This window comes from Salmo trutta, chromosome 14, assembly GCF_901001165.1.
Source record: "Salmo trutta chromosome 14, fSalTru1.1, whole genome shotgun sequence".
Taxonomy (NCBI): domain Eukaryota; kingdom Metazoa; phylum Chordata; class Actinopteri; order Salmoniformes; family Salmonidae; genus Salmo; species Salmo trutta.
In genome coordinates, this window is record NC_042970.1 from 45866973 (window position 1) to 45883499 (window position 16527).

The following is a 16527-nucleotide window of genomic DNA, read 5'->3' on the forward strand; positions in this document are numbered from 1 at the left end:
CTAAAGATAACACAGGCTTAACATTATGACTGATGAAATAAAAAGCAAGATGAAGATACTAAACCTGGTGCATGGTAAACAGCTGATGCTTGGGGATAGAGATGACGAGGAGAAGGGGGATAAGAATGATATGTTGTAATGATGATGATAGCAGTGGTGGTCATTTACATTTGAGTCATTTAGCTGACATTCTTATCCAGAGCGACTTACAGGGGGCAATTAGGGATAAGTGCCAAGGGCACACTGACAGATTTTTTCACCTAGTGGGCTAGGGGATTCGAACCAGCGACCTTTTGGTTCCTGGCCCAACACTAACTGCTAGACTACCTGCAGCCTCCTATTTGATATAATGTAATGATCATAGTGATGATGATGGCAGTGATGCTGATGATGATAGTAGTGCTGAGTGATTGACCGGTTATTAAAAAACGAATTGACCAACGTCGTTTTTTTCCCAAATAAAAACTATGTAATATACACAACTGAAATATTGTATTATTTCATAGTAATTTCATCTTTTTCTATTGATGTCTAGCCAATGTGGACCTGACGGAGAAAATTGAATATTTTCAATGTTTTAGCAATTGAATGTTCACTATTTTTGGCTTTGAAATATCCATCATTATTTCATAATGCACTTAATGTAATTTAAAAAAATTTAAAAAACGAAAAACGATAAATGTTCTATAATCGAACCGAAACCAAACCGACCTCCAGAAAGCACTCATCGCTCAGCACAAGATTATAGACAGAGAAAGAAATTATTCAATTTATGGAAACATTTCACGATGAAGATGATGACAATGACGAAGAGGATGACATCGATGATGAAGATGATGACACTGATGATGACGACGACGACAACTGTCAAGAATGACTGAAATGAAGGTAAATACAATTCTGGTGGTAAATCAAGAACAATAACAGTGGCAAAGACGTTGAAGTTGCAAAGTTGCAGGTCGCTCACGTCATGGTGTTTTGACTTCTGCGAGTCTCCAGCAGGTTTTTTCTTTTCATCTTTTGAAGTGGTGATGGTCTCAGGTGCTCCCTTCTTGGGCGAGGCTTTGACTTCTGCTTCCTTTTGAGTTTTGGTGGCGACTTTAGTTTTCTCCTGGCTCTGCTGCTGTTTACCAGACTGCTTGTTGGGTACACTCTGGTTGGGTTTAGGTTGGGTAGGTGCACCCTTAGCAGGAGAGGGTGCACCCTTGCTAGGGGTGGATGCAGCTTTAGTATGAGAGGGTACGCCCTTGGCTGGAGAGGGCTGGGCAGGACCCTTACTCTGGGTGGTGGGTCCTGTCTGTTTGGCAGGGGAGGGTGCGCCCTTGGCTGGGGAGGGTTGGGCAGGACCCTTACTCTGGGTGGTGGGTCCTGTCTGTTTGGCAGGGGAGGGTGCACCCTTGGCAGGGGAGGGCTGGGCAGGACCCTTACTCTGGGTGGTGGGTCCTGTCTGTTTGGCAGGGGAGGGTGCACCCTTAGCAGGGGAAGGCTGGGCTGTTTTAGCATGGGAGGGTTGTGCCTTGGCAGGGGACGGTTGAGCAGGCCCCTTGCTTTGGGCGGTGGGCCCTGCCTGTTTGGCAGGGGAGAAAGGAGGGCCACTTACTTGGGCACCCGGTGGTTTCTGTTGTTGTTGAGGACCAGTGGGCCGTAGAAATGCCTGCTGATTGGGCCCTCTCTGCTGAGGCTGTGGTTGATTGGCTGGAGCTGGGTGCCGTGGGGATCCCATTGGCTGAGGAGCAGGAAGTGGAGTGTCTCCCAGGGCCCCAGACAAAGCTCTCTGGGTCTGGCAGTTCAGGCAGAGCCATTCTTTATTCTGAAACACAGACAGAACAAAAAGCGATATTTAGAAAACTGCAATGTAGAGGATTGCATAAAACCAAACATTGTCTGCAAACTAAAGATTATTCCACAACGATCATTCAAGAAGAAGAACATTTAAAGTCAAGAAACAATTCATGAAGTCAAGAAGAAACAACATCAACAAAATACTTGTTGGCATGGTTTAATATATATATATATATAATATATAATATATAATATATATATATAATATATAATATATATATATATATATATATATATATATATATATATATATATATATATATATGCTGTTCACATTGATACTCTCCATAGACTTTATCATACCATAGTGAAACATAATGGGGTAGAAGTAGGACGGTGGTAGATGAAAAGAGGTGCTATACTTGTCAAACAAAGTGAAAGTACGCTTGAGTAACATTGAGATGAAAGAGGACAGGAATAGCTAGCTGTCTACACTGCCGCTGTGCTCACAGCAGCACTTACAAATTAAGCATGCCCTGCTAACCGGAAAAATAAAATATGTAAAAACACGACTCCCCCATAAATCAGCTGTCTGGTAGAAGGTTTAGGCTGCTAATTCACACCGCTGCTACGTCCCAAATGGCACCATATTTCCTATATAGTGTACTTCTTCTGGTCAAAAGTAGTACACTATATATTAATACCGGTCCCACTATGTCATTCTTCTTTCGTATGGCTGTAATATACTGTAGAAACGATGTGGTCAGGCTAAGCAATAAAGTACTGTACAGTGAGACTACAGTGGTGGCAGAGAGCCAAGGCTTTTAACAGGGAGTGTACTGACTCTGAACACAGGGGACTTGTATAACATTGACCTTTATGTTGATATGAGAGTCAACACATATGGAGAAAGATTGGTTACTCTTGCTAAAAATGGATTCGATAAAGAGGGAGTGATGGAGGGGTATTACTAAATGAAAGAAACAGCCACCCGCTCACACCGTACAGCCAAAGACCAGCATAATAAAGACTGATTTAAAAGGATCAGAACTTCTTCCGATTGTGATAAATTGGCCTCGGGTTCAAACAAGCAGGCAGGGGGGGATAAAGTCTCGGTTCAAGAAAGATGTTCCTTCCTAGATTTTGGGCGAACTATCTAAGGTATATCTACGAAGCAGCTTGTTTGAGGTCAGATCAGGTACTTCAAGCAGCAGCCGCAGCACAGCACAGGTTAGGTCAGAGCTGGCCAAAGGACTCAAACCCCCTGTAGTTGTTTAAGTCAACCCTTTCATCTGCATGAGAAAGGCTTAAATCACCAGACAATGTTAAGCGCTTTGAAGCACATAGGAGGACGGCCGCTGCATGAATACAAATCAGCACTATGGTTATTAGTGTTGAGACACACAGAGACCCGACTGCAATTAGTTCCACAGTCAACTGTTCAGATGTAATCAGCCCTTCACGGAGCAGATAACACTCATAAACAGAGAGTTAGATACAGACTGTCACCCCTCACATTCAATCAACGGCGGGGTTCATCCAAAATGGCACCCTATATCCTATATAGCCCACTCCTTTTTACCTGATTCCTATGGGCCCTGGTCAAATGCAGTTCACTGTTTAAGGAATAGGGTGCCATTTTGGACACAAACCAGATAGTCTCCAATGCACTGCCACCACACCTCTATGGAGGTATTGATTATGTCAACATTCTGCCTGCGGGGGGAAAAAAAGGGTGTAAACCCATCAAAGACAGGATATTAGCAGAAACAGATTCCGTTTCCGATTAAAAGCGCTGATCAATGAGACAGAACTACGGTGTCCGTATTAGGCCAGCCTTAGTCTCAGCAGGAGTTGTTTTATTCTCAGATCAACGGGAACATTTAAATGCTTCTATTACCAGGTTATGAAAAGCACAACGAGAGATGGTGGCGCCATGCTTGTAGCCAGGGGCCCGTATTCACAAAGCGATCCAGGATCAGGCCCCTCCCTCCCCGCCCATGAAATCTTATTCATTAATGATTTAAAAGGCTAAACTGATCCTAGATAGCAACCATACTCTTCGACGCCTTGTGAAGCTGGGGCCAGAGCCTCAAGGCATGGAGAAATGGCATCCGTGTGTAACGTGTATTGTTGGCGTCAAGGCGATAACAAATAACCTCATAAACACCTCTATAGCCGATTACCATCTGTACCACTGTACCATAGATCCTATCGTTATACGGTGTCCATATTAGGACACCCGCCTTTATTGTTATGATGCCTTCTTGAACCTCTGAGGAGGAAATAAAGACTATAACAATAGACTACAAAACAGTCCCACAGCATAAAGCTCATAAAGGAAAGCACAACACAGATGTTAAATGATCCCATCATAGAGTAGAGGACACCACTGCTACGCTCCCATAATTCACTGCAGTATACTTTAAATGTCATTTTTTTAGCACCACTAAAAATGTGTTCGGATTTTGGTTACACTCCAGAATTGAGTGTGCAGCATGACAAATGGCAAGTTACAAGTGAGTTACTCTACCTGCAACCTGCTCCCTGCACAAAATGTGTAGAGATAGCGTGTTAATGTTACAACGAGGGAGGAGATAAGGAAATAGAATTGATCATGAAAAAAAGAGAGAGAACGAGCGAGCGAGCTAACGTGCCACATTCAGGGAAATAATTGAGTCACTTTGTCTGTGTGTCTGGGCCATGGCCCCTGGAGGCTCCTGACTAACAGACAGCCTGATACGGATGTTAATCTGAGGGCCCCAAAGAACAGCGGTTGACAGGTACGGTCTCTCCAGCGATAAGGCCTGGGAGTGCCACTCTCGCCACTACTCAGCTCCTCTGCCTTGGCCTTCTCATCTGATGAAAGTGAATTAGTGAATGTATTGGAGTTCTTATGGTTGTGTAAATACAACAGTGCGAGGGTATGCGACTGCTTTTTGGGGTGTCAGTGTGAGCAAGGGTTTATCAGTCAATGTACACCTGTACTGTAAATGTGCAAGTGTGAGACTGTGCTGTAGGTGCATGAAGAGTGATTGTTAACAGGTGAGAGCTGTGTTAACCTCATTCCCAGAAAATAATTGCAGGCGCATAGAACCTGGTAACACCGCGCAACAATTTCTCAAACATATGACTATTTTACACCATTTTAAAGACAAGACTCTCGTTAATCTAACCACACTGTCCGATTTCAAAAAGGCTTTACAACGAAAGCAAAACATTAGATTATGTCAGCAGAGTACCCAGCCAGAAATAATCAGACACCCATTTTTCAAGCTAGCATATAATGTCACATAAACCCAAACCACAGCTAAATGCAGCACTAACCTTTGATGATCTTCATCAGATGACAATCCTAGGACATTATGTTATACAATACATGCATGTTTTGTTCAATCAAGTTCATATTTATATCAAAAACCAGCTTTTTACATTAGCATGTGACTAGCATGTGACTAGCATTCCCACCGAACACTTCCGGTGAATTTACTAAATTACTCACGATAAACGTTCACAAAAAACATAACAATTATTTTAAGAATTATAGATACAGAACTCCTTTATGCACTCGCTATGTCCGAAAAAAGCACATTTTGCAATATTCTGAGTAGATAGCCCGGCCATCACAGGCTAGCTATTTTGACACCCACCAAGTGTGGTACTCACCAAACTCCGATTTACTATTAGAAAAGTTTGATTACCTTTGCTGTTCTTCGTCAGAATGCACTCCCAGGACTTCTACTTCAATAACAAATGTTGGTTTGGTTCCAAATAATCCATAGTTATATCCAAATAGCAGCGTTTTGTTCGTGCGTTCAAGACACTATCCGAAGGGTAAAGAAGGGTGACGCGCCCGACGCGTTTCATGACAAAAAATGTCAAAATATTCCATTACCGTACTTCGAAGCATGTCAAACGCTGTTTAAAATCTATTTTTATGCTATTTTTCTAGTAAAAAAGCGATAATATTCCGACCGGGAGTCGTTGTTTTCGTTCAAAGAGAGAGAAAGTAAACATGGTGTCGGCTCGTGCACGCGCCTCCAGTCTCATTGTCCTCAGATCGACCACTTACAAAATGCACTATTGTTTTTCAGCCAGTGCCTGCAAAGCCACCATTCATCGTCCTGGCGCCTTCTGAGAGCCTATGGGAGCGTTAGAAAATGTCACGTCATGCCAGAGATCCCCTGTTTTGGTTAGAGATGATCAAGAAGGCCAAGAAAAAGTCAGAGAGAGCGCTTCCTGTTTGGAATCTTCTCAGGTTTTGGCCTGCCAAATGAGTTCTGTTATACTCACAGACACCATTCAAACAGTTTTAGAAACTTTATGCATATTCTAGTTACTGGGCAGGAGTAGTAACCAGATTAAATCGGGTACGTTTTTTATCCGGCCGTGCAAATACTGCCCCCTATCCGGCACAGGTTAAGAGTGTGCTCCTAATCTCAGCTCGTTACCTGTATAAAAGACACCTGGGAGCCAGAAGTCTTTCTGATTGAGAGGGGGTCAAATACTTATTTTTCCCTCATTAAAATGCAAATCAATTTATAACATTTTTGACATGCGTTTTTCTGATATTGTTATTCTGTCTCTCACTGTTCAAATAAACCTACCATTAAAATTATAGACTGATCCTTTCTTTATCAGTGGGCAAACATACAAAATCAGCAGGGGATCAAATACTTTTTCCCCCCACTGTATATGAAAGCTATTTCTAAGATGCATACTTTGCATCACTTGCGCTGCTCGCTCCTTGAAGTCCACAATGTCGGCAGGACGTTCTAAGGGTTATGCTGGATGGTGAATGGACAAAGATCAGCCAATTAAAACCCGCGGTTGTTTCGTCCGCTCCTGCCATAGACTTCCAGTCAAGTCCCCGTTCTGAGGCGCTATGAAACCCGACGGTTCGAGAGAGCCGGCTGGTGGACAAGATTAAAGCTGTGTGTGTGTGTGTGTGTGATTTCTTGCTTGTGTTCTCCAGTCTAGGCTCATTAGTAACCCAGTGTGCCCCCATGGGGGGTGGGGGTGGGGGGGTGCTCTGCTTTGGTTGTGTAACACCATGAGGTGCAGAAACACTGAGGTGTACCTGAGCAACAAACACACACACACACACCGCTCTCTCAAACATATCTGGCACACCTTTCCAAACACACCGAGACGGACACATTTAGTAGAGGGATGCCGATGGATGTCAGAAGCTAACAGCGCTACATGAACGGGAATGAAGAAGCACCGGCAAGGAGTACGTTTACTGTGTTCGGAGATGACCGCACAACACCAAATGATGCAGAGTGAGCGCATCCATCTTCCTACCAATCAGAATATAGTCCACCATAAAACAATAATTGCACAAAACCACCTAGCTACCCAACCCCAACAAATCCGACTGTTACTAAACATAGGTTATTCAGGTGAACTGCACAGATAGGACTAGCCTATTTATGATGATGGCCTAAACTAAGCCTAAACTATAGATCCTAATAATGGTGATGGTAACAGCATGTTTTCCATGGTTGGTAATGGTTTAATTAGGGACAGTGTGCAACATGGCCGCTAATGATCTAGGCAGATGCATCATTTAGACATGATGTATAGAACCATTAGAGATATGAAAAGAAACACGACATCAGCATTATGCTGTTCCCAACTACCATGTGTGCAGTGTCCATATCGGGACACCTAACAGAAACTGGATAATCAGTCGATGACGGTACGGAGCTGGGAAACAGTTCTGACATTAGCCAATTGTATGGTGTCCATATTAGGATAGACACAGACTCCGTCCTGCTCGATCCTGCTGAGACTATCATAATATGGACACCGTACATTTGGCTTCCGTCAGATCTAGAGCGTTTTAGACTGTATTTTGATCTAAGTGGGCAGTTGGAAAATGCAATTTTCTCCAGCTGGGAAGGAGATAAAAAAAAGGAAGTTGTCAAAGGTTTGGGCGAGAGAGAGGAAAAAATGAACGAGTCTGTACTTTTCAAGGACGAAGCTAACATATCCCTGCACACGACTGTGATATTGAAGGTCTATTAGCCACTCACAACAATAGCCACCAGGCCTGACCAATCAACATATCCGATACAGAATCTGTGTCCGAAAGTGCACCCTATTCCCTATGTTGTGTACCGTGCTCTGGTCAAAAGTAGTGCACTACATAGGGTATAGCGTGCCATTTCAGTAGCATCCCACCAGCAAACACAATCAAATGGCCAACAACACAACCAAGGAGAGAGATGGAGGGGGTTATAGGTCATCCTGTATTACATAAGCAGCAGAGAGTATCTCTAACCACAGCACCCTGTGAGCCAGATAATGCCTTCACTAATTCTGCCCAAATCCCACAGAACATATACTGAACAAAAATGTAAATGCAACATACAACAGTTTCAAAGATTGTACTGAGTTACAGATCATATAAGGAAATCAGTCAATTGAAATAAACTCATTAGGTCCTAATCTATGGATTTCACGTGACTGGGAACACAGATATGCATCTGTGCATTCTAATTGCCATCGATAAAATGCAACTGTGTTTGTTGTCTGTAGCTTATGCCTGCCCATACCATAACCCCACCACCACCATGGGGCACTCTGTTCACAATACTGACATCAGCAAACCGCTCGACCACACGACGCCATACACTTGGTGTGCGGTTGTGAGGCCGGTTGGACGTACTGCCAAATTGTCTAAAACAATGTTGGATGGCGGCTTATGGTAGAGAAATGTACATTAAATTCTCTGGCAAGAGCTCTGGTGGACATTCCTGCAGTCAGCATATCAATTGCACACGTCCTCAAAACTTGAGACATCTGTGGCATTGTTTGACAAAACTGAACATTTTAGAGTGGCCTTTTATTGTCCCCAGCACAAGGTGCACCTGTGTAATGATCATGCTGTTTATTCAGCTTCTTGATATGCCAAGAAAAGGAGAAATGCTCACTAACAGGATGTAAACAGATTTGTGCACAGAATTCGATTGAAATAAGCATTTTGTGCATATGGAAAATGTCTGGGATTATTTCAACTCATGAAACATGGCACCAACACGTTACATGTTGCGTTTATATTTTTGTTCAACGTAGTTGGCTGATGAAGCGAGAAGGCGAAGGAGTGGAGGGAGTCATTGGCATGCCAAACAAACGAAACACGCTTTGTTTTTTCTCTCTCCCTCAAGTGCTCTACTGAGGAGCTAAATATAAACAGGTGCAGGCAGGGCTCTCAGAACTAACCATCTGTGCAGTTTGCTTTTACGTGGAAAACCTAAATGAGATGGAAAATGAGGAATATGGTCAGTGTGCGTGTGATGGGTTTGTGTTGGTGTGGGTGTGGGTGTGAGGCGGAAAAAGGGGGCGTGTAAAAAGACAAACAATTTACATATTTCGAATAATACACATTACACACTCAGGAGCACACACCCATACATGCATATTCAGACTCCACACCCATACATGCATATTCAGACTCCACACCCATACATGCATATTCAGACTCCACACCCATACATGCATATTCAGACCCCACACCCAAATTCCCAATCTGGCACTCATACCATCACGGCTGTCTAATCATCCCCAGCTTACAATTGGCTCATTCATCCCCCTCCTCTCCCCTGAAACTATTCCCCAGGTCGTTGCTGTAAATGAGAATGTGTTCTCAGTCAACTTACCTGGTAAAATAACGGTAAAATAAAAAAATAAAAAAATAAAAAAATAAAAATATTCAGACCCCACACCCATACATGCATATTCAGACCTCACACCCATACATGCATATTCAGACCCCACACCCATACATGCATATTCAGACCCCACACCCATACATGCATATTCAGACTCCACACCAATACATACATATTCAGACTCCACATCCATACATGCATATTCAGACTCCACACCAATACATGCATATTCAGACTCCACACCCATACATGCATATTCATACTCCACACCCATACATGCATATTCAGACTCCACACCCATACATGCATATTCATACTCCACACCCATACATGCATATTCATACTCCACACCCATACATGCATATTCAGACTCCACACCCAGGCATGCATATTCAGACTCCACACCCATACATGCATATTCAGACTCACTCAACCATCCTAACACAGTAACATGGCACACAAACATGTGGAGAAGTTGGCCTAAGGAGAGTGAGTATGTGTGTGTGTGTGTGTGGTCCCTGTGTACTGAAATGACAGCTGGAAGACCCCCATCCATCAACTACAGGCTTATCAATGGCTGAAACCCAAACAGCAGGAAGTCCCTTTAGCCTTTTGGGGGCTGCGTTCATAAAGAGGATGCTAATGTAAAATGCTAATATGAGATGCTAATAAGCGTTTGAGCAGCTCGCTTCCTGTCACACGTTTGTGCTGCCAAATGTCCCCCTCTCTCGTTGCTTTACTGAATCAGCATAATATCACTGGGTTGGAGACAGAGGGGGAAAGAGGGTAGAGAGAGAGAGACACACATAGAGATAAGAGAGAAAACGAGAGAGAGCGAGACAGAGAGAGAGAACGACAGAGAGAGAGAGAAAGAGGATAGAAAGAACAGAGAACAGAGAAATAAAATAAAGAGGAGAAAGAGAGAGGGGGGAGTAGAGGGAGAGAGAGAGAGAACATAGCCAAACCAGAGGGCTGAGAAGGGAAAGGAGAGTTGTTTATGTAGAGAGTGCTTTGGCTTTTACAGCAGTGTAAATCTCTGTCTGTCTCTCTCTCTCTGTGTCTAACCCACACCATCAGTTCCTGTGTAGAAGGATAATAGGTCCCATTTAGGACATTGCACCTTTGGGCTTCTGAGACATCCAGGCATTTCTAGAACCTGTAAACCTCTCCCCCAGAGCAGAACAAAGTACAGATTACTGCCCACTGTGACTGACCGCCCCTCTCCTCACCTCTTTCTGTCTCTCTCCCATCCCTGCTCTCTCCGTCACCCCTCTCTTTTCTCTCCCCCTCTCCTCCACTCCCCTCCTCTTCCCCGTCTCCCAACACACAGCGTGGACAAGACTAACACCAGCCTGCAACAACCTCATGAAATCGATGCAAAAACAGATTAGGATTTGTAAGCAAGAGAAGGATGATTATGAAGCCAGTAATGTAAGGATGACAATGGGTCACTAGATAAGCGCTCCCATAGGGTAGGATGCTGTGTTGCTACAGAAAGTCTATGTCAATGAATGATGGCCTGGGTTTACAGGAAGAAGTAACAAACTGAGGCACACACACACACAACCCACACACACACACACACAAATACACACCCTACCACCCTCCACACACACACACACACACACACAACCCCCCCCCCCCACACACACACAACCCCCACCCACACATACACACAAATACACACCCTACCACCCTCCACACACACACACACACACACAACCCCCCCCCCCACACACACACACATACATACACACCCTTCCACCCTCCACACACACACACAACCCCCCCCACACACACACAACCCCCACCCACACATACACACAAATACACACCCTACCACCCTCCACACACACACACACACAACCCCCCCCCACACACACACACACACAACCCCCACCCACACATACACACAAATACACACCCTACCACCCTCCACACACACACACACACACACACAAATACACACCCTACCACCCTCCACACACACACACACACACACACACACAAATACACACCCTACCACCCTCCACACACACACACACACACGCACACACAAATACACACCCTACCACCCTCCACACACACACAACCCCCTCCCACACACACACACACACAACCCCCACCCACCCACACACACAAATAAACACCCTACCACACACACACACACACACACACACACACACACACACACACAAAACAACACAGATGGTGCTGCCTGTCATACTGTGTGTTAGAGCGACTTCCAATAACAACACAGGCAGTCCCAGGCAGTAGAACACCATCAACATTCCACCGGTTCACAAAGGACGACGACGACGACGGAACGCAACGGAGCCATATCTGTGCTGTTTAAACGTGTAGCTACATCGCTATCGGAACGAATTGTGTCGCATACATAATGGCACCCACATCAAAGCCCAACCTACTCAATCACACCCACAACAGACGTATCGTTGTGCGTGCGCACCCCTACACGTGTGCGTATGTGCGTGCCTGCATATGTGCGCGTGTGCCTCATTTGCATGTGTGTCTTGTGCGGTGGGCTAGCTCAGCTCGTTAGTGAGATGGTCTCGTTAGTGAGATGATCTCGTTAGTGAGATGATCTCGTTAGTGAGATGATCTCGTTAGTGAGTTGTTAACCTCATTAAGCAGCGGGGTAGCAGCACAGGTCAGCTCATTAGAAAGCAATAGGCCCTCGAACACAATAGCACACCCCCTTCCCGTTACAGTACCCTGGCTTCACGCGTGAAAATATAGTAGTGCACTACATCGGCAGGGAATAGGGGGCCATTTGGGACGCATGTCTGGTTAGGTGGGGTGAAGAGCAGGAGGAGGGAAACTGGGACAGAAACCAGAGAGAGGCCCCGGGCCTCAGACCATGGAAATGCTTTATCGCTGGGCCCAGATACAGGTAGAAGACCAGCCTGTTTCCTGGTGGTCACTGGTCATAACCTGTCATATGGAAACTGCAGAGGGTAATCCGAGAGCTGCCTCAAAATGGCTGGTCTAGGATCAGCGGCGAAAGAGAGAGAGAAGTGTGTAGGTGTCAGTGTAGGATGAGGGTGGGAGGAGAGATGTAGGTTTCGTGAAGCACTTAGTTTTTCCGCATAGAGATATACACTGAGTGTACAAAACATTAGGAACACCTTCCTACTATTGAGTTGAACCCCCCCCTTTGCCCTCAGAACAGCCTCAATTCATCGGGGCATGGACTCTACAAGGTGTCGAAAGCGTTCCACAGGGATGCTGGCCCATGTTGACTCCAATGCATCCCACAGTTGTGTCAAGTTGGCTGGATGTCCTTTGGGTGGTGGACCATTCTTGAAACACATGGGAAACTGTTGAGCGTGAAAATGCCAGCAGCGTTGCAGTTCTTGACACAAACCAGTGTGCCTGGCACCTGCTACTATACCCCGTTTTTAAAGGCACTTTAAATATTTTGTCTTGCCCATTCACCCTCTGAATGGCACACACACACACAAATCAATGTCTCAATTGCCTCAAGGCTTAAAACTCCTTCTTTAACCTGTCTCCTCCCCTTCATCTACACTGATTGAAGTGGATTTAACAAGTGACATCAATAAGGGATCGTAGCGTTCACCCGGATTCACCTGGACAGTCTTTGTCAAGGTGTTCCTAATGTTTTGTACACTCAGAGTATCTATCGCAGCCAAAATGAATGGTTCTGGACATACAGAAATAGAATTGGAGAAACATAATTGTAGTTATGTGGTTCTGGAAACAGTGACTGAGCCACAGCAGGATGCTTAGTGGTTATACATTCTAATATTCAAATTCTATGGGTAGAGGTCCTTCCAGCCCGGCAGGGTCGGAGTTCAGTCCTTGGGGCCGGAAGAGCTAGTCTTTCCCCGCCGGCAATTATCAGGGGTTGAGAACAGCAGGTTATCAAAAGGAAAAAAGGTCACCACGATTGATCCCCTCACACTCACAGAGGAACCTGCTTAGTCACTGAACCATTGAGTGCGTGTGTGCGTACGTTCGCCTACGTGAGGTGCGTATGTGTATGGGAACGTGTGTGCCTATGCATGTTTGTACATGTGTGTTTTAAGACAGAGAGGGCAGCCCATAACTACCAGAAATGTCATCAGAATGTCAACAGCGAATGTGAAATGATGAAAGTACGAAGCACAAATAAAGACACTAGGGTAAGGGTACAGGAGGTTATAGAAGCGTCAACACTTGTCACCTACGGAGGGAGCCAGAGAGGACACAGTCTCATCTGAATCATAGACAGGGAGATCGAGAGAGGCAGGAAGACTGGGAAATACACACAACCGTAACACCAATACACAAACAGAAACGCACAGAGACAGACAAACACGGATACTTACTGTGAGTGACACACACAGGTCATCACAAACACACACACAGGGGCCTGAGGGCACACACTTAATGGGTTGTGAAATCTGCTGTGAATGCATTGTAATATTTTTTTAATTGTATAACTGCCTTAATTTTGCTGGACCCCAGGAAGAGTAGCTGTAATGGGGATCCATAATAAATACAAATACAGACACATATACAGAAAAACACACACAGGCACAGAAATTGCTTGTTGACACGTTCTCATATAGAAATGTGAGATTTATACAGATTAGGTGCAAATGAACATTCCTTCATAATGCCTAGAAAAATCTATCAATTTAGCCTATCAAAATGATATAATAATCCTACTCAGGCCGGCACAGAATTTGTCACCAAATCTCAAAAACACACATCGGATTTGACTCAAATGGCACCCTGTTCCCTATATAGTGCACTACTTTTGACCAGAACCCTATGGGCCCTGGCCGTTCACTATAAGGGAATAGGGTGTCGTGGGGACGCCGCCATCTAGGATACTCCTGCCAGATAATCAGTTCCCAGCAGGACCTTCTCTCCCACATGCTCTCTCTACTGGGTGTAGGAACACACACTGGGACCATGAAATGTCAGCCGTCATTAAATGCCAAAACACACCCCAGTGGCCAGGAATTTCTCAGGTGGTCATTGTTAATATGTATTCATCTCCTCTTTCTCTCGTTGTCTTGTTCTCTCTTTTCTCTCATTCTCTCTCTCTCACACACACACACACACACACACATACTCTCCCTCTCTGTCACACACATACACAAACACTCTCCCTCTCTCTCTCTGTCACACATATACACACACTCTCCCTCTCTGTCACACACACACGCACTCTCCCTCTCTCTCTCTGTCACACACATGCACACACTCTCCCCCTCTGTCACACACATACACAAACACTCTCCCTATTTTTCTCCTCTCTCTCTCTCCCTCTCTCTTTCTCCCCCGCTCTTTCTCTCTCTCTCTTCAGACCTCTGGCCCTGCTCCTCATATCTTTCTGTCACTTGTCACTCACAAAAGTGCTCGCTTGACAGCTATTAATAACCACTTTCACCCCACTGAAACAGCTTTGTTCTTTATTCCTCTGAGTTTCCTACAACAGCATTTTTCAAACATCTCCTCGGGGACCCCAAGCCGTTACATGTATTTGAACAATTCCAGGTATAGCACACCTGATTCAACCTGTCAACTAATCATCAAGCCCTTGACTAGGTGAATCAGGTGTGCTAGTTCAGGGCTACAACAAAACTGTGAAACGCCTAAGGTTCGAAAAGCACTGGCCTTACAGCATGCCCTCTTTAAGGCACTATTGACGAGTTAGCTGAGAACGTCGCAAAAACGATGCGCGTGCTTCAATGGGCCAGAAGGCCGTGTGTTGTTATGATTCTGGCTGGCCAGATAGCTAGCAACAATGACAAAAAAATGCCATGTGGGGAATCGTAAGTGGCTCGTTTCAGTTCGTTTTAGCTTGTTTTTGATACATTGTCTTGTTTTGAGGTGTTTTGACTGATGTCACATCTATGCTAACGGCTCAAATTCACTAGCTAGCTAACCAACCACTGTAACAATGTATTTGAGAGACTCATTGTGCTCATTGTGGAACTTTATTTCGGTTTTCAATTATTTATGTTTTCAAACGAAATATAGTTTACATGTTGTCAACAGTTTAAGCCAACCCCGTCTGTTCTGACCCATAGCTGCGCCCGCGTCGGTTTTGTTGCTAAACAGCCAACCCGTCTATGTAATGCACAGGTCAAAAGTAGTGCATTACATAGGGAATAGTGTACCATTTGGAATGCAGCCTGGCCAGGGGACCGTGTCTAACCTGTCCTGTCCTAACCTTCACCGTAACAAACAACAACCAAACAACTGTGATTGAGTACCTACTGTATGATGATTAATAAACAAAGATGGAGGTCATCATTAGTACACAGCGTAGTAGCTGGTCATCATAATGATGCTGCTCGGTAGAGGAGAAGCAGCCAGGTGATACTAAATGGCTGGCGTTGAACAGTGAAGGTTAGTGTGGCCCAGGGTCACTGTGAATTATTAACATCAGCAGAGCAGGGGGCCCCACTGCCAGCCAGGTGAGACTGGGTGAGCTTTAGGGTACTGGGGAAATGTGTCACACACACACACACACACACGGGCACACACACAGGCACATGGACGCACATATACACACACATACACAAACATACACACGGAGCGGGCTCAGCAAACAGTGGGATCCTATCACTACTCTTTCATCACAATAGTAGTATTCAACAGTGGAGGCTCCTGAGTGGAGGAAGGGCAGGACCGTCCTCAGTGAATTTCCTAAAAATAAAAATGGTAAAACATTTAAAAAGTTACCATCTTTAGACAAAACTATACTACATATAATCACGTCACCAATTGAAACACACTATTTGCAAAACCTAGGAGGCTTATGATTCTCACCCTCATCCACAGACTATCAGAGCTCTTGCAGCATGAACTGACATGTTGTCCACCCAATCAAAGGATCAGAGAATGAATCTGGTACTGAAAGCATAAACCTCAGCTAGCTAGCACTGCAGTGCATAAAATGTGGTGAGTAGTTGATTCAAAGAGAGAGAAAGACAGTAGTTCAACAGTTTTGAACAACTTAATTTCTTCCAATATGAAGGAGAAGCAAGACAGAGAGAGATTGTCATTTTTTTTACATTCA

General features: G+C 44.7%; 1 protein-coding gene across 2 annotated transcripts in view; it reads right to left on the minus strand.

Annotated features, from left to right (window-relative positions):
- The window catches only part of bsnb (bassoon (presynaptic cytomatrix protein) b), a 111918-nt gene that overhangs the window by 33805 nt on the left and 61586 nt on the right, over positions 1-16527 (minus strand). Inside the window, exon 4 of one of the 2 annotated variants that reach the window (XM_029776108.1) lies at positions 1601-1810. In XM_029776108.1, the coding sequence (XP_029631968.1) occupies positions 1601-1810 (210 nt within the window). Of the gene's footprint in view, positions 1-967; positions 1811-16527 lie in introns of both variants that reach the window. The other variant, XM_029776107.1, reaches the window with a different exon arrangement.